The following is a 20,110-nucleotide window of genomic DNA, read 5'->3' as shown; positions in this document are numbered from 1 at the left end:
ACACAACAGATATTTACAGTTGAGGGGAGAGTGCTGCTGAAGGATGTAGTGGTGCCCTATGTGTCCCATGGCTTGTGAATTAATCAATGCCAAAGTGCGTGGAAAGTTTACGGATAAAATGACTGTAAGCAATTTCCAGACAGTTCAGCAGCAGTTTACATAGCCACAAATACATAACAGAGAGTGGAGGAGGTCTGAGGCAAGGATATATATAAAAAAAAAAAAAAAAAAAAAAAAATCTTTCTTTGCAACCAGTCTTGTGATTTGAGACGTCAAGTTTTTGAGCGCCTATAGAAGGACTTTTGAGAATCCTCAAGTTTTGCAGGACGGATCAGAGCTCTTGGAGATTAACCTTTTCTAATCGAAAGCCAACATCAACTGAGGATTAAAGCTGGACTTCAAAAAATGATTTGGTTAATTTTGCCCTCACAAGTTCACAGGCCGGAGAGAACTCAGAGACCTTCGGCAGGGTCGCGGTCCCCTCCCTGGCAGCAGCAGAAGGACCACAATAACCTTTGGCCTTTCTCTGTTTCCCTCTGATTGACCCCTTTAACCGGCAAGAAGGATGATGAGTAGAGTTTTGTGATTTTTCTTTGAGGGGGTGGGGTTGAGGGGGTCACTGAAAAAAAATAACACTGCATTGAGTTTGCTGATCTGGAATTGGTGAGCTGCCATGATGTACGATTGCCAAGATGCACGATTGGTGACCGCACCTGGATCCAGAGCTGCTTGGCTCTGGTTCAACGCTCGAGGAAACAGAGTAGGCAACAAGAGAGAGGCAGTTAAAGGGCCAGGATACTCTGCATGCACCCACCCCCCCCATCCCCCCCAGCTTAAACAGGCTTGACAAGGAAGTCCCTGTGGCTCGGACCCTTTAAATGGAGAGCTGGCCAGGACTCTCTGTACAGGATGATCTGGGATCTTAATCTGTGTGCAAAAAAAAAAAAAAAAAGAAAAAGAAAAAGCTTGCCCCAAGGGTAGCCACGGCCAAGGAAAAAAAAAAAAAAAAAAAAAAAAAAAAAAAAAAAAAATCACACTGTTGAATTTTTTAAGAGTAATTTTTCAGCGGTGTAAAGAAACAAGTGATCCACTTTTTGACAAGCGATCATTTTCACCAACGGGGTATGACAAGGCAGTGCGAGGCGATGACAACTTCTTTTAATATTGACACTGGTAACATCGATGCCGGTTTATCGCACTGCCAAAATTGAGGGATTTATCTGTATGCAGATAAACACCGCAGTTACAAATAGCCAATTTATATTTAAGCTGAACTGTGAGATCCACTTGGATTTTTCTTTGGGGCCATACAAATGCATGTTCCGGGTGTATCATTAAGAGACATGAGGTTAGAACATTGGTATGTCCAGGCTAACATTTGGATAGTATTTTACAATTTTGGCTTATTTATCCATCACCCCACCATTAACACTGTAACAGCTTACATTTTACAATGATGCCTCATAAGAGATGGGAAGCCTCGAAAAGGGGTCATGAGTCCCTGCTGTATCTTTAACAAATTTTTGTTCTATAAGACGCGCTCAAAAATCGGCCTTACGTATGAATTCTTGTTGTGCTTACTGACCTTAACCAATTTTATGTGGTACACTGCGTTCATACATCTGTCAAAATGTTTTAGTGCAACTTTGGTAAGCGACGAAGCCGTACCGTTCCCACCATACATGGGGACGTTGTATTAAAGTCGGTTCTTGGTTGCGTATGGGTTGGAACGTCAAACAACGTTGGACAAGTAATTATGTAGAATACAACACTGGAATACAATGTTGTTCCAGACTCACACTAACATAAGGTGTCCGCTATCGCTGCCAACAATAAACCAATCAGAGAACAGTACATCATACGCTTAACCTCCGCCACTTTTTGTAATACCGCTACATACTGTGGTTCAACAATGTTGAACTGTACATTACTGTACATTTAAGTGTATGAGCCCCCCCCCCAAAAAAAAATGGCACCTGTTAAGAGACATGCTTACGAAGTGGAATTCAAACTCAAAGCTATCAGTCACGCAGCAGATCATGGGAATAGAACAGCTGCGAAAGAATTCAATATTAATGATTCAATGGTACGGAAGTGGAAGAAGCAAGCAAATGAACTGCGCCAAGAAGACCAAATAGAGTTTCCAAGGAAACAAAGCAAGATGAATGAGATGAATAAAGTTCGACGAAACTGACTTTTGTTTCGCTTTATGTAACGTATGTTTAATCATGCGCCTTATAACGCATTTCACAGCTCTACTAACTACTAGAACGACTAGTGTAATGCACTGCAGTTTTATATAAATTTATATTTTATGTATTTTTACGTATTTAGTGTATTACATCTGTATTTGTGTATGTCTGTAAAATGGTCTTGAGTGTCGAGTAAGGCACCTCAAATAAAATGTATTGTCATTATTATTATTATCATTACTATACGAATAAATGTATATCCATTCAATTTTGCACAGTACACCGGGGCAGCATTTTTGAAATTATGTACTTGAGTTTCTAGAGTAAACCAGGGTCCAAACACAAAATTAAATGCATGCTGTTACTGCAATTTATGCAGTGGATTGCGGCCGCGGACCGCAGCATTATCTGTTGGTATTGGAGACACTGACCATTATTAACTTGACCTCCCTCACTGGTTTTGGACAGATACGCCCTTTTCATCTACACCTCGCTACAGTTGAAATGAAATTTAAAAAGGTGAAATCGATAATGGGCCCCGGCTTTCAGATTGTTTCATCTGGCCTCAGCATGTCGTCCCATTTAATCAAGGGAGGAAGCTGCTCCATATTTCCCTCCCTGTAGCGTTACTCCCCACTGGCCCGCACCAGGCCGCTCCACCACGCCGTTTGCATGCTCGCATTCACATTCTGACCCGTCTTCAGTAGTTTGATGGCCTGAGTGCGCTCGTCCGTCTCTTGGGTGTTTTCCTCATGGACATGGTTGTGGATCTCCGGTTCCGTTGTGAGGGGCTTCAGCCGCTCAAGGACCCGAGTGACGAACTCCGCCACGTGGGGGGAGGAGGTTGGTTGGGTGTGGGGCAAAGCTACGTCTATCATGAAGATATAGGTCAGGACACTAGAGAGAGAGAGAGAGAGAGAGTGAAAAAGAAGGAAACAATAGGACAAAAGGGGGACGGAAAATACAGAAGGACAAGGATAGAAATAAATAAAGACTTGAAACTGAGCGGCTCAAAGTCCACACAGTTAATCAGATTAACCTATATGAACATGATTATATAATCCTGAAGAGATAACAGAGTTAATTCCGTACCTGCCGATGCGCTCCCTTACATTCTTATACACCTGGGTGAGTTTGGGTTCCAGATAAGCCAGTAGCCTGTGCAGCAATTCGGAAACCCTCCACTGCTGCTGGGCGAGACCACCTTGAAGCACGTACAGCAAACTGACAGAGAGAGAAAAGTGGGGATGGAGGGATGCAGGGTTGCCATGTTATTGCAGCACGTCAGCTCGGCGCACATCAGCTCAGGTTACCACTGCAGCCTGAAACCAGAAACCCCTGAAACAGCGGAGATGAGATAAACACATCCGCCGCCTGTGTGTGTGTGTATGTGTGTGTGTGTGTGTATGTATATCCATTCATATGCAGACATGATCACACATGGTACCTGGCATCACGGAATGAACTTCCCTCTCCACTGAGCGGGCTCTCCATCAGCAGCTCAAACAGCCAGTGGAGTTTTGTCGGGTCCCGACCCTCCTGTTGGACAAGAGTCAATTTGGGGAAAAAAAAAAAGGAACATTTTTGAAGACAATTTCTTTGTGAGATAAACCAAAAAAAAAAAAGAAAAAAGAAAAAAAGAAAGAAATGCAGAAATTCTTAAACAGAACAAATCTATTTCTAATTCGGCTACAGCTAGAAGGAGAATATTAGTTTGGAATATTTTACAGCGAAAAATGTGTCTTTTGTCGTATAAGAGACATCGGGAGTCTGCAGGCTTGCTGGATCCTTTATGAGGGTTGGTACTTTAAGAAAAGTGCTGATGCCAGAGCAGGTCACAATAATGACTGAATGCAGATGTTTTGCAGGTACCACCCTCAGCATACAATTACCAATAAACACAAAGTACAGCCGGTGCAGCTGTTCCTCGGGAGAAGTGATATTACGCCAATTTCCTGGGCGACTGGGGTAGAAAACAGATTCTTTTAATATGTCAACGCGGATAGTGATATACTGCACTATTGTTGCGTGAAGTGATGAAAAGGTGCTACTGTAAAATCCTTCACGCTTTTGGTTGATCTCATTACTATCACCATCTGGGCCCGCTGCAGTTGCAAGGGCCTTTATGGAATCGCTAATGGCTCGAGCAAAATAGTAGCCGGTCATATCTGGGTCCAGACCACACCGCCTGCTCGGACACTATCTAGGTGAGAAAAACTTTAGCTATGCTAAATTGATTTTAAAGTCAATGCAAATAAATGAATATATGATGGACTTTCATCAGGGGCAGCTTTTCCCACTTACTTAAAGTTTGTGGGTTTTAGAAAACTTACATAAAACACAGATAGAATTTGCTCTCTCTTTCTCTCTCTTCATCTCTGGTGCAGAGCAAGTGCAACATTCATTGTTGCCTTTGAGTTTACATGCTATATTGACTTAAACTCAACACAATCCCTATTGTTGTTTTTTTTTTTTTTGAAGAAAAACTTATTGGAAAACAACAAAATCAATCATGAAATTTCAGTTTGAAAGTTTTGTTTTTTGTTTTTTAAGATGTGTTTGCCCTTCGTGTGAACTTGGGCGCAGAGAGATACAGCTTTTTATTTAGATCATTTTCTATTCCTCTTGAAGGCAACTGGGAAACACGGACCTGTCATGATGTTCTCTAAATCCAAGCTTGCAGAACGAAGACTCTGAATAGTAATTACACCTTTCAAAAACATTTATGATACACAAGTCCTCCAGTTGCAGACATTTAAAAACAAGTCTTTATCAGTTATTATTTTGTATTTGATATTCACCAGGCAATGGCAAAACTGTCATCTAAGAGAATTATAGTTCCTGAATAGGAACTGGTATATATGAACAGAGATACAGGACATGGAGCCTCAGCTGTGATTGTTCAACCTTAGCTAAACCAATAAAAATAATGTTAAACTCTAAAGACAAAGACAGATCATTACCATGCTTTTCAAAAGAAAAATAAGACCGTTTCGGGTGTTTTTATTTGGACTCGTCGCCTTGCGTTTGCTACTCACACAGGCAGTAGCGATGCAGGTACCCCAGTCAGTGTAGGTTTCCACGGTGATGTTGGTAAACGCTGTCTTGATCAATGGGCACAGAAGCGTCCACAACTGGTCAACCTAGCAGAACACACACACGCACACACACACACACAAAATGCCATTAATATGAATATCATATTCTTAAAAACAAAATAGTGCCGACCTTGTGTGTGTGTGTGTGTGCAGAACCTTGCTGAAACTCCAGAGTTTGCTTCCCCTTATCAAGCCAGCAGTAATTTCACAAACACACCGCTGGGAGCTCTCATGGGGGTCGCTGGCGAGCTGCTCAAGGTGAGGCCACAGTAACGGCAGGAAGACATCGCCGTAGTTACGAAACAGCCCCTGCCAATGAAAGGTGAGCATGAACTTTTGGTAGACGTGTATGAAGCGAGACCGTTTATTATTATTTACATGATGAAGATAATACAGTCATTCATTTGACATTAACAGTATTGTGGCATCGTGCCCGATGTGGCTAATGACACAAATTCTAGCAATACTGAGTTCAGCCTTGGGCGACAGGCTTGTGTTGCGTCACTTCTTTGTTAAGAAAGGTGCAGCGGATCGATGAGTTGAAAATTGCACCTTGAAGAGACAAAAGCGACGGGGGTTGAAACTGTCTTTTCCTTTGCGATCTTCGAGAGAGAGAAACTCTATAAGCTGGTCAATAAACTCTGGGTCAGAGAAATATTCATAGATGATCTTCTCCGCCTGGGTGACAGACAAGCAAACACAAAAAATGTAATAATGGCGATACTGAGGCTCGGCGGCACGGATTTTGCATGTGGGACAGTAGTGTGTGTGTGTGCACACGTACCTCGCTCATCTCCTCATATGGCAGGTCATCTTTTAGCTTTTGGGAAGATGCATAGATCATCATTTCTCTAAAAAGGAACGGGACACAAAGAACGGGCTGGTATGATTTATAGATAACAGCGCGGCGGGAAAAAAAAATACAGATAGACATGTACTGTCTTGAAATACACTGCAAAGATAAATGAATGATTAAAAAGTCAGTTAGTCAGCAAGGCGTGCCCCTACCAGGAGATCTAGCCAGCCCTCCACGAACACATTCATTCTTTTATTTAGGCCAGGCAGTAAGTCATTCGGTCAGCTTTATCTGGGCCAGGCCATGACAGAAAGTCACTTCTCCACCCTGCTAGTCATCCAGCCACCCAAATCAGTCATCCAGCAGTTAGCCGGACATAAAGTTAGCCATAAAGCCACGAAAGGCGAGCATGAAATCAACCTGGCAGTTTAGTCAATCAGCCATTTAGCTCCATCCAACCAAGCAGTAAATCAGCCTTCCGATATCTACATCTAACAGCTACACCCCTCATTCATTCTCTTTACCTCGGCCATGAGTAGTAGCCCCAGTGTGTTTTCTCCACATACTGCCGAGATTCCCACTGTTCCTCGCTGTGAGGTAGATTGTTGCTGTCGTACTGCAGCCATCGATTCCCCTCACGATCCCCCACCCACACGCCCTCCGGATCCTCGACACCACCTAAAAATACAATACAAATGTGCTAAAACTCGTGAGCGAAACACACACGCACACACGCACACACGTTACAACTCTCATTTGTATGCATTAGAGGGGCTCGCAGTCTTTCCTCTGTTGGAAAACTGCCCCATTTCAACACATAGGGGAAAAAAAAGGTGGAAAAGGTTTTCTAATTTTGAGCAATCCATCTTTTAATAGGAAGCAAATGTCTTTGTACATTCTGTTTTTATTGCTCACTCAGTGGGAAATCACCATACAATTAGTCGCAGCATTATGATGTTTTCATTCAAATTAGAGCTGGTAGCACTGGAATTGGATTTAATCTAATCTAATCACAAGCTCAATTGAAAGAAACTCCCGACAATTAAAATGGCTGAATTCTTTCTAACAAATTAGCAAGTAAATATACTGTGAGGATTAAATATTTCTTTCTTTCTTCCTTTACGGCGATACTCACTTATATCTGATGGCTTCACGGCTATTTTCTCCCTCGGCCGTTTAAGCTGTTTCAGGATACCAGCCACTGCCAAGACTGCAACCTTAGCAAGAGGAAATGAAACACACGACGGAGGTTTGCCATCTATTTTTTTTTTTTATCCCCATCCCCATTTTAAACGCTTGTTCGGATGTGTAAGCTTAAGAGTTTAGGCCACGGAGCAGCCATAGTACACAGCTTCGATCACATTTTAGAGGTTGAAGCCACACATAAACACTACAGCTACTCTGGTCGGTTAGAAAGTGCTGTGGTTACAAAAATGTGGTCTTTTTAATAGACTACAGAGTGTTAAGCCTCATTTTCCCATCACTCTTTGTCATCAGGGCCCCCACTCCGTACTGTCAAATATTGCTTTTCCACTACCGGCTCCTCACAGCTTCGAGTTTCAATACAGGCCTCTGGGATCTGCATATATGTTGCTGTCAATATCCATTTATTCATTGTCTATACCGCTTATCCTCCACGCTGGGGCAAATCCCGGCCGACTCTGAACGAGACGTGGCGGTCGTCATGTCGATCACGGCGTCGCGCGTTGTGACTTATTATGCATATAGAGAATCAGTAAACCTTATTTTTGCATGTATTTGGACTGTTGGCGTAAACATGGGAAACTGGGAGAAAACCCAGAAAGGCACCACGGGAAATCTCTCGCTCTGAGCCGGAAGCGCTAACCATTCCGCAGCTGTGCACAATATTTGAATCATGTTTGAATCTTGTCACCCGACTGGTGAATTTCAAACACATGTCATTTTCAGACAGCTGGATAAAGGACTGCAGCTAACATAACTTTAAGATATTATTAATCATAAAAAACAGAACGTCAGAATTACAGCGAATAATATTTTAGTCATAGTAAAATTGAAAAATTTTACTAAAATGAATAAAATGAAAACGTCAAAATATAATAAAAGCCTGCGTTAAGGTGTTTGAGGATTGTGAGTTATGTTGTATCCCGATATCAGTGAGGTTCTGTGAGGTTCATTGAAAAAGTATCCTCAGTCCATATGTCTGGAAAACGTTCGTCAGAACTCTAATTGAAATGGAAAAAAATGCGCGCGCACCTTCCGTATACTGATGGAGTCATGGATGAGACTCTGTGTGAAGTACAGGACAGCATCTGGAGGCAGGGGGTGATCGTCTCTCAGCAGGAGTGACAACAGGTCTGCGGCCATATGCTCAAACTTCCAGGGCCTGCATCCAAAGCAAAACACATAAACAGACCTCATGTGTTCTAAGAAAACATTACTATGCCGATGCCATGGTGAGCTCAGTTGCCACTATAAAAAAACAAAACAATTTACTGAGTATTGTTATAGCGGTGGCTGAAAATCCAGTGCTTTATTATTATGTAGTACCTTTTTATTAACTTTCTTGCTGAGAGTCTGCGGTTTTTATTTTCATTTTTTTTTTAAACTTTATTGCTTTCTTTATTTATAGGTCAACATGACTGGCTAGAGGCTGCACGAGGAGCAAAGTATTATCAGTACGTTTGCAGCTGCTACCGAATGTGATGAGTGAAGAGCCCTTCAGATACATTACGGCAACTAACAAGTCACGCAGCGCATTCTGACATTTTCACATAAACATTTGCATAAGTAAGTTCCACTTCATATAATGCATATAAAGATGGGAGGAAGAACATACAGCTCTCTGTCCTCAAGGCAATCCAAGAGGTCATTGACGAGTTTCTCGTATTTCCTGAGGAAAAACAAATTGTTTTAGTTACAATTTAAATGCCGAACTCTAAACATCAGCAGTGAGAATAATACATGGTGATACAGGTATTAGCTAAAATAGAGATGCAAGTGGAAAAAAAAGAGCATGAAACTATAAAAAACGACTGTGATATTTCAGTTCACATTCCCACCTTGCAGCCACAACGTTTCTTATACGCTGACGCTGAAGGCCCTCTTTCACCTCCTCTGCAGAGGGTGCCTCAAAACAAGGCGCGGGATTTTCAGACTGCACAATTTGATCGGCTACCTCGGTGCAGCCCTCGGACACCTGCAGGTGAAGTCAGACAATCAGAACGACCATAAATCCGCAGTTAAAAGACTCGAGCGAAGGGACTATTAACTGTCATATTGCTCACAGTGAAATAGATCCCGATGGAGTCGTGCTGGCGATGGATCCTGTCGGTGATGTCGTCGAGGAGCTGTCCAATGGAGTGCTCTTCCAGGGTCATGGAGGGCGACAGTCCGCAGCGAACGAGAGCGGGCCACACCTCCCCCACGCAGTCCCAGTCCCTCAAACTCGCTAGGCACATCCCACCGTGTATACCCAGTAAGCAGTACAGTGCACCCTGAGCAACAGGCACGGGATAGAAAGGGAACACGGCTTACACGAATACAGTACTATTTATGGTTAAGTGATGTTTTTGTATATCACCTATGAATAGAACCTGGATTTGTTGTCCAAGAATAAAGAAGAAAGTGCTGTTTGCTCCCTTTGCCATATAAGACTCGCGTCAGTCAGTTGGCGCGCTTAATAACGCATATAAATTTTAATTTGCCATTAGTGCTACAGCACGTAGAACAACCCAAAAACAATGCCAGTGGCACATGGTCGCAGAGCGGGATCATAAAGTGCTTCAAAGGCACAAGAGCAGATAAAACTAGAAGGGCACTCTGAAAAGCACATAACATCACCAAGGCCGGTGTAAAAATAATGGGTTTGTTTTCACTATGCTAAAGGAAGCTGGCCTCCACCAAGCTTGGCGGTGATAAACGACCCGGTAATTGTTGTGTAACCCTGTGCTGAAGAGTGTGCAGCCCTCTGTGAACGCCACCCGTTCCGAAAAAATATATAATTTTTGGCCAAGATTGGTGAAAAGTAGATATGGGCAGTTCCTCACGCGACTGACAGGGGTTATTTACTGAAAGTGAACACGCACATCCTCGCGATAATGGATTCACCCGCCCTCCCATGCGCGGCAGTAAAACAATGAAACGTCCAAGCGCGCAAAATCCACCAAGGCGTGTCAGAGATATTAAAGATTCGGTGAAATAATTCAGTGCGGCTGCAACATTTAAGACCATAAATTTCATCAAGCTTCATCTTGCAGAACAACTGAGTAAGATAGGAAGCACATTTATCATGGCATTTAAGAGCAATTTCAATATGCTTTAGGTGAAACCCTTGGCGGGTTACACTGCAGAAACAAAACAGCGGTTACGTCACAAAGGTCATGAACATTGTAGCTTATTGGTGATTCATTTCGACTGAAAAAATAATCCCGGAGGCGCAAAAACAAACAGATCTGAGTGAAACCACCTTTTTTTTTTTTTTTTCCCCTCAGAAAAATCGCGCAAGAGAGATGATCAAATATGAGATTAACAAAATGGTATGGTGAAATGAAAATAAAAACTGCAGGTAATTCAAATCTCACTCCGCTGCCTCCCATGGGTGGATATCCTGACGCGAGATGTGAAATTGCGACGACTGTAGCAGCCATCTCCACTTCGCATACCGCACATTTACTTTTTGGATGACCCTTTGTTTCTCTATTTGGGAGACAATAACTTCGCACTCACCGCCAACTCTTGCTTAAAAAACAATGTTTAAAACCTTTAAAAAAAAAAAAAAAATCAATGCCACTGTTTTAACCAGAACAGAGAACGGTGCTCATTATTTTCTACTTCTTGCGACACAGAGACTCCCAACTGCACCGATGTCAGTAGGCAGGCAGGCATCACACTTTCAGTTGATTTTCGATGAAGACATCCTAACCTGCCAGCCTGATGTGTCAGGGAAGAGGCTAATCACCACAAGGTTTGTTCGAAATATCACTCAATCCACCTTCAGCCTCTTTGTATTTCACTTGTGCCCCCCCCCCGACAAGTCAACACTTCACATAGAGGAAAGATTAACGTATGAATTTGAAAAATGGCACATTGGCCATGATCCTAGATGCCTTTTTGTATAAAAAAAAAAATCGTCAAAAAGAAAGCTGCTGGGAGGGGGGGAAACGGAAAAGAAACAAACAGCGTACAAATCAGACAAATCCCTTTCTTGCTGCGGTGTCACTTGGCCTCGCCGATACAGAATCTAGCTGAGGAAATGACTAAAAACTCAAAGGATTAAAGGCTAAATAACTGACACTAATTAACAGGAGGGCAGAAACGTGCCCTCGCTGCTGTTTGACATCATAATACGTACGTTGGCAGAGTTTGTTCACTTGCAGTTTAGGAGAGACAGTTTTGACAATCCTTAACTTTTAGACACGGTGACCATTATGAGTAAGCCCAGAGCAACAACTTGGTATGTACATATTCTTTGTTTGTGTGACTGTGGTACCTTGAACTGCTGCTGTGTACAAGTATTGTGTTGGGGTGAGAGCAGTTGCAGAATCCTGGGAATAAAGTCTCTGTAGGAGAAGCTATAGGTTCCCAGCGCGGTTGTCAGCACATTTTGGGCCCTGCTCCGTACCTACACGTGCACGTGCATGCAAGCACGCATGCACACACGCACACAAACACACACACACACACACACACAATAAATTTAAATTTCACTGGCTACATCAATATCAATAATTGAACCAGGAACAACTTAATGTTCTGAGGAGATATTTTCCAGTCAAAATAAAAAACAGAATTAATCACGGTGTGGGTTCTACCTGGCTGTAAGTGCTTGTTGCCAACAGCAGCAGATCACAGAGCAGCTCCTGGTGAACCACTTTATATTCACTGCCCTCAACCACCAGCTTCCTCATCTATTAACACAGACAGGCGGGCTTTAAACATCACCAAACCCGCAACCGTTAATTGAGCACAATGAAACATATTATTCCTCGGGAATGTGATTACATCTACGTCCCTGCCCCTGCAGGAAACGTGCGTGTGTGTGTGTGTGTGTATGCGTGTGTGTGTGTGTGTGTGTGTAATACTGACCTCATGCTGCAGCAGAACCCGGTCGATGAGAAGCGGTCTAATGTGCTGCTTTTTCCCGTGAAGCTGAGGAAGGAAAGGCGACATTCATAAATCAAGCCGAACCGACAATAGTCAGCAGTCATTTTTTCCCAACTCACTCTATTTTCCATGGACTTCTTGACAAGAGTGAAACTCTTCCAGCGTGAATCAAACTCCTTCTTGTGGGTGCCGCGGAAAAACATAAGGTCGCTGATGATCTGATGAGACAGGAGAAAACACCTGCTGTTACACCTTTTGACGGCCTACTGCAGGATATTAAATTAAACACACAAATCGCTGACAATCACAATTTAAAAGACGAGGTCTGGCTAACCTTAATGATGACAAACAGTGACTTTGTGTCATCCTCTGTGTGCTCCAGGATGTGATCTGAATGACAAGCAGGGTAATTGTACCTCACAATCACATCCTTAACAGAAAGACGGTTTAAGAGCGGGAGCGTTGCGGCGTTAAAGTCTGCACTCACGTAGCAGCAGCCTCATAGTTTGGCAGATGGACTCTCTGTAGTTTTCCCGCAAATCATCTGGAGGGGAGGAGCCAAACACACATCCCGTATGGACACTGAATGCAGGATGAGCGGCTTTATTAGCCGCTAAACGCATCGAGGGTTGCATGTGCGCGCTTGTGTTTTCTTACCATACTCAACACCTATGTGCAGCTTGATCTCTCCTAGATTCACCATGGAGGGCACGCTGAGGGGGAGGTAGAGAGCAAAACGTGACGAGCCTGTTTAAAAGTGTGTGTGTGTGTGTGTGTGTGTGTGTGTGTTTGTGTTAAGCTGTGGGACTCACAGGTCAGGTACGCTTGGCCCATCCAGAGGGGGCAGCATGCTTCCAGCCCCGAGGAGGCAGTGCTGCACGATGGCAAGACTCTGCAACAGCTCCTCCCTGTGAATCAGGAAACATACTGCAGTAATTTTCAGGGCAGTGCACACGAGTGCCCGCGTGCACATGTTTGTATCAAGAATTCACTTGGCAGGGTTATGAAAGGAATTTCAAAATCTGAGGCGGCTAATTCAACTTTTCTCCCAGCGAGCACCTGATTAGGCATCTTCAAACGCACTGACACAGATATTAAAAACAGATGCTGGAATTTAGGCTTAATTCTTGGGACCTAGATAAATTTCATCCGTCAGTGATGAAAAAGCTTTACGTCCGTGTGTGTGTGATTGCTTCCACAAATGGAGTCGTGAAAATAATGGCGGCGCACCTGCTCATTGGCTGATCGCCAGAGACGTGGCCCTTGATTCGCTCGAGCTCTGGTTGCAGGAGGCGGGACAACAGCTGCAAAACAAAGTTCTCCTCCTCCGGACTTGGCACGTGCCAGCACACGCCCAGGGCTGCCACATCTCCGGCTCGGCCCCAGTCCTGGTGACGGGAGAAAAAGAAGGTTGCCCCCGAAATTGTCAGCGTGTCAGGAAAGCGAGATCCTGCCAGGTCTTCCTCTGAAGACGTCCGGCACCAGAGCCAGGAACACTAATCTCCCCGAAAGCAGGCCCGGGTCATGGGCTCGTAATGGAAGTATTCGAAACCGGGTAGTGACTATACAAGAAAAACAAGAAAGAAAACAAATAAGACACCAAGCCAATTGGCTGAATCTATTGATTATACTATGTGAATGATGCCGACAAAAGAAAAAAAAAAAAAAAAAGAAATCAGTGACTGTGAGGCGCAGATGAAAAGCAGCAGGAGAACATAGCAGTAATTACTGCACCTAGAAGCATGGTTCCTCTGACAGCATAAATAAATTATTACTAAGGTTTTTATAAAAAAAAAACAGAAAAAAAACAATTCCAGAAAAGCTTTTCTCTTGAGTGAAGACAAAAATATGGCAGGGCAATAAGCGGGTCAGCTCATCTCCTGCAGCAGCACAATAATAACGCCATAGAATAAAAGTCATCTCTATTTCCATTGAGCGAACTTTGAAGCTACATCCTATAAGTTTTTTTTTTTTTTTTTTTAAAAGGAAGCTCAGAATCGAGTCCACATCATAAGAAAACCTGTTTTGTGATTCAAAAAGTCTGTTTCTTCAATTAATGTGGAAAAAAAAAAAAAACTACCCGAGCTTTCTCGACTTTATAGATGAAAAGAAAAACCCATGGGCGCAATGCCAGTTAAGTGAAACGGCAAATATTAGCCTTTGTCAGAAGACTGATTGTCAAGCCTTTTAGCTTCCGAGCCATTAAAATAAAGGAGAAGAAGAAAAACAATTGCTAATTAAGTTAATTCAAAGAGTTTGAGTTAATTCAAAGTCATTTCCCCCTCCGGAGATGGGCTTTTACAGTTCTGAAGATAGGAACGGGAGTTGATAAAGGTTTTATAGATACTGGTGCTATTTTAGATTCTTTTGATCGATTTGGTTGTTTTCTCAATTCCCCTATTGACTGCTGATCTCTTTTCCAAGTAGGCCAGCAGCGTGAACAGAACAAACGCACAGGAATTGTCAGTTAGGTTGTTTGTGTGAAAATTGCTGCTCCGGTCGTTGTGGTTCTGTTGTTCTCACCGAGGACGCAGAACCTCTGTGAAAAAACAAGCGGTTCAATCAGGGAGAAACAGGAGACTCCCGCTTTAAGTATTAAATTCAAATGCAAGACGAGGCTGCTCAGACGCGTCCGCCTACTGCCCGAGTCACCGGCACGCGCTTGATGAACTGATTCGGCAGACGTTAGAACCGGGTCGTTGTCGTCTTTGCGAAAAGAGGCCACACTTTTCACTGTTAATGGCTGTTTCCCATTACTCCTCTTTGCAAAAGTGGATGCACGGATTTGATGTCGATAATTAGGTTGCCGTCCAAATGCGTTGCCTTTTAAATGAACGGTTGAATCCTGTAATGCTTCTCGTCTCGGGCTGCTGTCAAACGAGGTCGCTGCGGTTGTTTTTGTTTTATCTTATTAGGCCCAGTGTGTTCTCCAATCCACGTCCGCAAATACGGTTACTCACATCGTTGCCCTAGAAGCAATTATTTCACTTCAAAAGTTCACGCTCGAACTCTCTTTCCGCCACCTTTGAACTGGATCATGACGAAACACGGGTTTTTTCCGGGTGAAAAGCGAGACGCATTAAGAGAGCTCCTGTTTTTTTGGCTTTAAATTGACTTGCGACCCCACATTATCGCCGTTATCCCTCTAATTCGACTATCACTCCTGTGCACTTCACTTGCGTAAATACGTTCATTGGACATGCAGGGAGACAACGGCGGCGGCGAGAGTGGTATCATCCACTGTACGCTTTTGTCCGTACGTTCATTTAATTATCATTTGATTAAGGTTTTATAATTGGCTTTCAGAAAATGGAAATTACATTGCAATAATCAAACCTGTGACATCCAGTTTTATTAAAACCGTGAGAGGCAGTCGCCAGGGGAGTTCTGATGGTTTCACTTGTGGCATTTTGTGTTTCCCCGCAATCTCGTTATTTCCCGTCACAGACAAATACCGATGCTGTAATATGATAACAGTCAATTTGTGCCTGAACTTAGCAAATAACTTTGGGTTGAAATGTGCGGTTTGAATTGACATTTATTAGACAGTAATGCGAAGTAATAGCGGTCATTGTTTCATGAAGCAATCGCTCTTTCTGCCGTAAGACACGCCGGAAGTCGTCCGAGTGTGTTCGTGTGTCGTTACCCGTATGGGGAGGTCCGTGTCGAAGCCTCCGGAGGTGCTGCGGTACTCGGTGGGGTAGATCAGAGACAGCGACCTGAGCACATGCTCCAGCAGACTGCAGGCCAGCGTGTACGTGCGTTTGCACCGCAGACGCACGCACAAGCACAGGATCCTCTCCAGGTCCCCTTGGTATTTCAGCAGCTGTTCGCCGTCCACACGGGTAACCTAAACGCAACGCATACAGAGGCATGCATGGGCGCAGACGAATACGTGCACGCGCCGGGAATTCAGAGGAGAGTTGTGTGTTAAATGTAGAGGATCTCCATTAAATCACAGCATCTGGCTCGCTCCCATTCACATTAAGCTCCCAGGAGTAATAAAACACAACAGAAAGGGTATCAATAAGTCGTGATTAACGGCACAGCACTTTGATATTTATGAACGTGTGACTTGCACACTGTAAAAAGATGACTTTCGGTCTTTATTTTGTTTCGTAATATATCACCGTCATCATCAGAAACCTACCCCCTCTGCCACTTGCACATTTTTCGAGTGCTGACAATGTGTAGGAATGCAGCACAACGGGCCAATTTGTTCGGGATGGGGGATACGACGACCGACAAACACGTGCTTCCCGAAAACCGACCTCTAATAGGATCAAGAAATGAGCCCTTGGCAGAATTTTCAATCATTTCAAGATTAAAGAAGTGCCGAGGAGGATTTAGTGGCATTTAAAAGCCCCCCTGCCCTCTTTCCAAGAGTCTGGGAAAACATACAGTGCTGTTACATGGGCGGCGCCTCAAAAATAAGAGCAGGAATTAATGACACTGTTTAAATGTATAATATGTGTGAAAGTGTATATAAAGCCTTTTTGTTTTGCTAATCTGGTAATGCCATGAATGAGAAATATGGTTTTCTGTATGGCTTACTGGGGATATACTGGTATTCTGCATATGTTGAGTTAAAAAAAAAAAAAAAAAAAAAAAAAAAAGGATGAATGGAAAAAGTATGAGGTTCCCGGAGGCCCCTAAACATCAGCAGGGGCTTCAGGCACCAACCAGTCAGCCAGATAACCTTTTTAAAATAATGTGAAAAAAAGATGTGATCTTTGCTACGCTGATGATAGCTAGTTTTCTTACATCATAAATAAAGGGACTCCGGTTAGAGAGTCCCGTTTGAGGCTAAAAAGGCATAAATTAGATGAAGTTCGGCGTGTAAGATAAATATTTTTTACAGCACTGAAGCCCCTGGGACGTGATAGATCCTTGTTTCACCTCAGAGAGCAGCTGGAGATTCCACAACAGCTCCTTATCCAGCTCCTCTTCACTCTGCAAGTCCTCATCTACAAACACATTAAGAAGCTGAGTTATGGACTGTATTGCTCCCCTGACAGGCGGAGCCACTTCGACTGAATTTTGCGGTCATTTCATTTTTCACCCGCGGCGGCGGATACAACAATCGCTGGCACACAAATCACTGATAAAAACAGCTGGCTGAAAGTTTCCCAGTTTCAGAAGCAAATTTATTTTTTCCCCGATAATGATTTTACTGTCTTGTTAGGCTGGCGATGAGTTCAATATCCAGCCTTCATTATGAGGATTCCTCTTTACGGTGAGAGGTACAGGTTTCATTTCACTCTGAGCTTTTCAATTCACTTATATTAGATTTAATTACCATCTTAAATCCCATTTGGTTCAAGAGCCTCTCGTGTTAATGCACTACAGTTGTATCTACACACACACACACACACACACACAAGTGTAGTACTGACTGTCAGTAATGTGGAAAATGACGCTGCAGCAGTGAGGGACGAACAGAAGGAGAGACTCAGCGGGATGACACTGCCAACGCAGACGCATCCATGCACATCCAGAAAGCATGAACACACAGACAAACGTTTAGATGCCAAAGAACAAAAATAAACAACTAAATAAAAACAAAAAGGCAGAAAAGTGCATAAGCAACAGATTCTGTTGTTTTGTTCTATTAAAAAAGACAAAAGCTGCAAAAATATGAAGGTGAATGAAGCTAACGCGCTGCAAAACCGCACTAGAAAATTGACCAAAAAAAAAAGCGTGTGAATCAGTGCAGACGTACCTTTGCTGCCGCCCTGCACATGTCAGCCACCATCCTGCCGGACACGCAGGTCTCAAAGATGTTAGAGGTGGCGAAGTTATACACCTTCTGCAGCGCCACCTGACACAAACATAAAGTTTGTGAGGACCAAACGCGTTTCGCAATTTCACAACATCTTGTTAGGCCGAATAGACCTTTTAAAGACGAGCCCTAATTGTTTTACTCAACCTTTCCGAGAAATCTCTCTTTGTTTTGTCTGTTACAAAGTGATCTTCCCCACCCACCCACTGAATAATGGCTTCAAATGAACATCTGCGTTCGTCTGTTCTTGTTTCACAAGACGTACGTCAAATTCCCAGAACATCCCACACGCACACACACACACACACGCACACCTTTTAGACAAAAGCGAAGTGGAGAGTATTGACTTTGCATTTTTGTTCTTTTGTCAGCGTTATAGCCCGCTTTACTGCCACTGTGCAACGTGAACGACGTCTCAGCAGCGGATGGATTCCCCCACTCTCTTTCTCCTGATTATTCAGCCCCCACCCACAGCCCAGCATCCAACTGGAGGCTCCGGGGGGCTGGAGGGGGGTTTAAGATATTTGCTCATCACATCCCTCAATATCTTGATGTAAACACCTGCGGGGGAGTGATGAGATAGGAGCCTAGATGGCAAACAACAGATCCTTTTCACGCAATAAATATTTTAAACCTCAGCTGCCGGGACTGACCATATGTTAGTGTGAGCGCAGTAAAATCTCAACACCGAAAAGGTAATCTGTGGTGAAATACTTACCGACATGTACATGGGATTAGAAATAGATGAATATTTGTACTGATGCTACAGGAATTGAATAGTTCTGGAAGCCTTCCCTTCTAATATCATCAAAAGAAATTATTGCTACTACAACATACTACATTTTGAAAGATGAGTTTGGTTCCTGATCGTCTGATTCCTCCCCTCCCCTCCCCCCGGTCATTTTTTTTATGGAAACTAATTTCTTGTAAACATGAATAATCCCCTAATATTTTTTTTATTATCATTTGGCAAATTTATCTTTTTTTTTTGTTGAGGTAATTAATCGCCAATGTGCTCAGAGGGTGATTCTGAAAATAAGTGCATTGCACAAGGGAAATCAGTGATTGGCAAAGAGGCAAATACAATCATAATGTGTATGTGTGAGTGTGTGTGTGTGTGTGTTACCATGTATATTTCTGTGGAGCACTGCGTGAGGATGGTGCTAACAGTGGAGGACAGTCCCAGCTCCACCAGACTCTCCAGATGGGTCTGAGTATCTGTCTCCATCTCATCTCTTGTCTGTTCCAGGGTACTGCTGTCTATCAGAGCAAAACACCTACACAAGCGCAGATAATACACACACACACACACACACACAGTTATATGCTTGTCAGCAATGGAATTGTGGACCTCATAAAGTCTGCTTTATTGTAAAAAAACAAAAAAAACAAAACAAAAGCAAACAAGCGTTTTAAAGAGAGACTTGGGGACTTAGGCTGACAACACAGCTTTGGTAAGTGACACTTTGACTGGATAATTTGTCTTTACCTGTCCAAAAACTGCAGAACAAAGTCTTCAAACTCAGCTGATGCAAAACACAGATCTTTTTCAATCTGAGAGAGACCGAGAGAGAGAAATGGAGATGTGCGGGTTTGTACAATGAGATCAGTTCTGTCTGGATAGATTGAAAGAAGGAAAAAAAAACAAACATTTTAAAAGAACACGAATACATTTTTTAATCTCTTTTTCGCCAGAGGTGTTAGGATCGATCAAATTCCAACGTCTGCTTGTTATCTATGAAGTAAGAGGTGGGAGACTTGGCTGCCCTTAGCATACCAACTGAAAATTCACAGCAATAACCCGACGTTGTCCCCAAACCACCTATTTTGATTTAATTTCAGATTTTCTTTAATGCAGTTTAAAACAACATGGTACAACTAACTGTGATTCTTACTCATACACTTCCAGGGTTCCCATCAGAAGTGCTAATGCTCTTGTCGGGATTTATTCTGCTTTTTCCAAAAAAATTAGATCATATATTAATATTCATTTTTATCCAATGTAAAAAGAAGCACACTCTTTTCCATTTTTTTTCCCCAGACAAGAAGGATAACAGTTTTTTCTACCACATCACAACATCTTGGAATTGCAATATACTGCATGTCTATGTTATTACTAAGCAAAGCCAGGTTAATTTGATAGCTTCTTGTACTTTGA

The 20,110-nt window shown here is 43.0% G+C and overlaps 1 protein-coding gene and 1 long non-coding RNA gene across 2 annotated transcripts in view; one reads left to right on the top strand and one right to left on the bottom strand.

Moving 5' to 3' along the window:
- Window positions 1-20,110, bottom strand: part of LOC147215249 (proteasome activator complex subunit 4B-like) — a 38,157-nt gene that overhangs the window by 8,050 nt on the left and 9,997 nt on the right. Inside the window, exons 14-41 of the mRNA XM_086139613.1 lie at window positions 19,442-19,506; window positions 19,079-19,229; window positions 17,893-17,991; window positions 17,567-17,636; window positions 17,070-17,137; window positions 15,817-16,020; window positions 13,401-13,558; window positions 12,983-13,078; window positions 12,828-12,883; window positions 12,658-12,714; window positions 12,505-12,560; window positions 12,290-12,388; window positions 12,153-12,215; window positions 11,879-11,974; window positions 11,557-11,688; window positions 9,353-9,562; window positions 9,128-9,264; window positions 8,905-8,958; window positions 8,322-8,451; window positions 7,222-7,303; window positions 6,611-6,764; window positions 6,075-6,141; window positions 5,843-5,968; window positions 5,447-5,599; window positions 5,231-5,335; window positions 3,640-3,731; window positions 3,285-3,416; window positions 2,887-3,089 (exon numbers count right to left, since the gene is read on the bottom strand). Coding sequence (XP_085995739.1) covers window positions 2,887-3,089; window positions 3,285-3,416; window positions 3,640-3,731; window positions 5,231-5,335; window positions 5,447-5,599; window positions 5,843-5,968; window positions 6,075-6,141; window positions 6,611-6,764; window positions 7,222-7,303; window positions 8,322-8,451; window positions 8,905-8,958; window positions 9,128-9,264; window positions 9,353-9,562; window positions 11,557-11,688; window positions 11,879-11,974; window positions 12,153-12,215; window positions 12,290-12,388; window positions 12,505-12,560; window positions 12,658-12,714; window positions 12,828-12,883; window positions 12,983-13,078; window positions 13,401-13,558; window positions 15,817-16,020; window positions 17,070-17,137; window positions 17,567-17,636; window positions 17,893-17,991; window positions 19,079-19,229; window positions 19,442-19,506 — 3,115 coding nt within the window. The remainder of the gene's footprint in view (window positions 1-2,886; window positions 3,090-3,284; window positions 3,417-3,639; window positions 3,732-5,230; window positions 5,336-5,446; window positions 5,600-5,842; window positions 5,969-6,074; window positions 6,142-6,610; window positions 6,765-7,221; window positions 7,304-8,321; window positions 8,452-8,904; window positions 8,959-9,127; window positions 9,265-9,352; window positions 9,563-11,556; window positions 11,689-11,878; window positions 11,975-12,152; window positions 12,216-12,289; window positions 12,389-12,504; window positions 12,561-12,657; window positions 12,715-12,827; window positions 12,884-12,982; window positions 13,079-13,400; window positions 13,559-15,816; window positions 16,021-17,069; window positions 17,138-17,566; window positions 17,637-17,892; window positions 17,992-19,078; window positions 19,230-19,441; window positions 19,507-20,110) is intronic.
- LOC147215250 (uncharacterized) lies at window positions 5,536-9,489 on the top strand. Its single transcript, XR_015104202.1, has 5 exons — window positions 5,536-5,612; window positions 7,268-7,335; window positions 8,698-8,743; window positions 9,189-9,270; window positions 9,355-9,489. It is a non-coding gene; the product is annotated as an uncharacterized LOC147215250 (long non-coding RNA).

The sequence above is a fragment of the Fistularia commersonii genome, chromosome 32, assembly GCF_037954325.1.
Source record: "Fistularia commersonii isolate RoL2024-O1a breed Wild chromosome 32, RoL_Fcom_v1.0, whole genome shotgun sequence".
Classification (NCBI taxonomy): Eukaryota; Metazoa; Chordata; class Actinopteri; order Syngnathiformes; family Fistulariidae; genus Fistularia; species Fistularia commersonii.
Note: the sequence above shows the minus strand (reverse complement) of the source record. Positions and strands in the feature narration are given on the sequence as shown.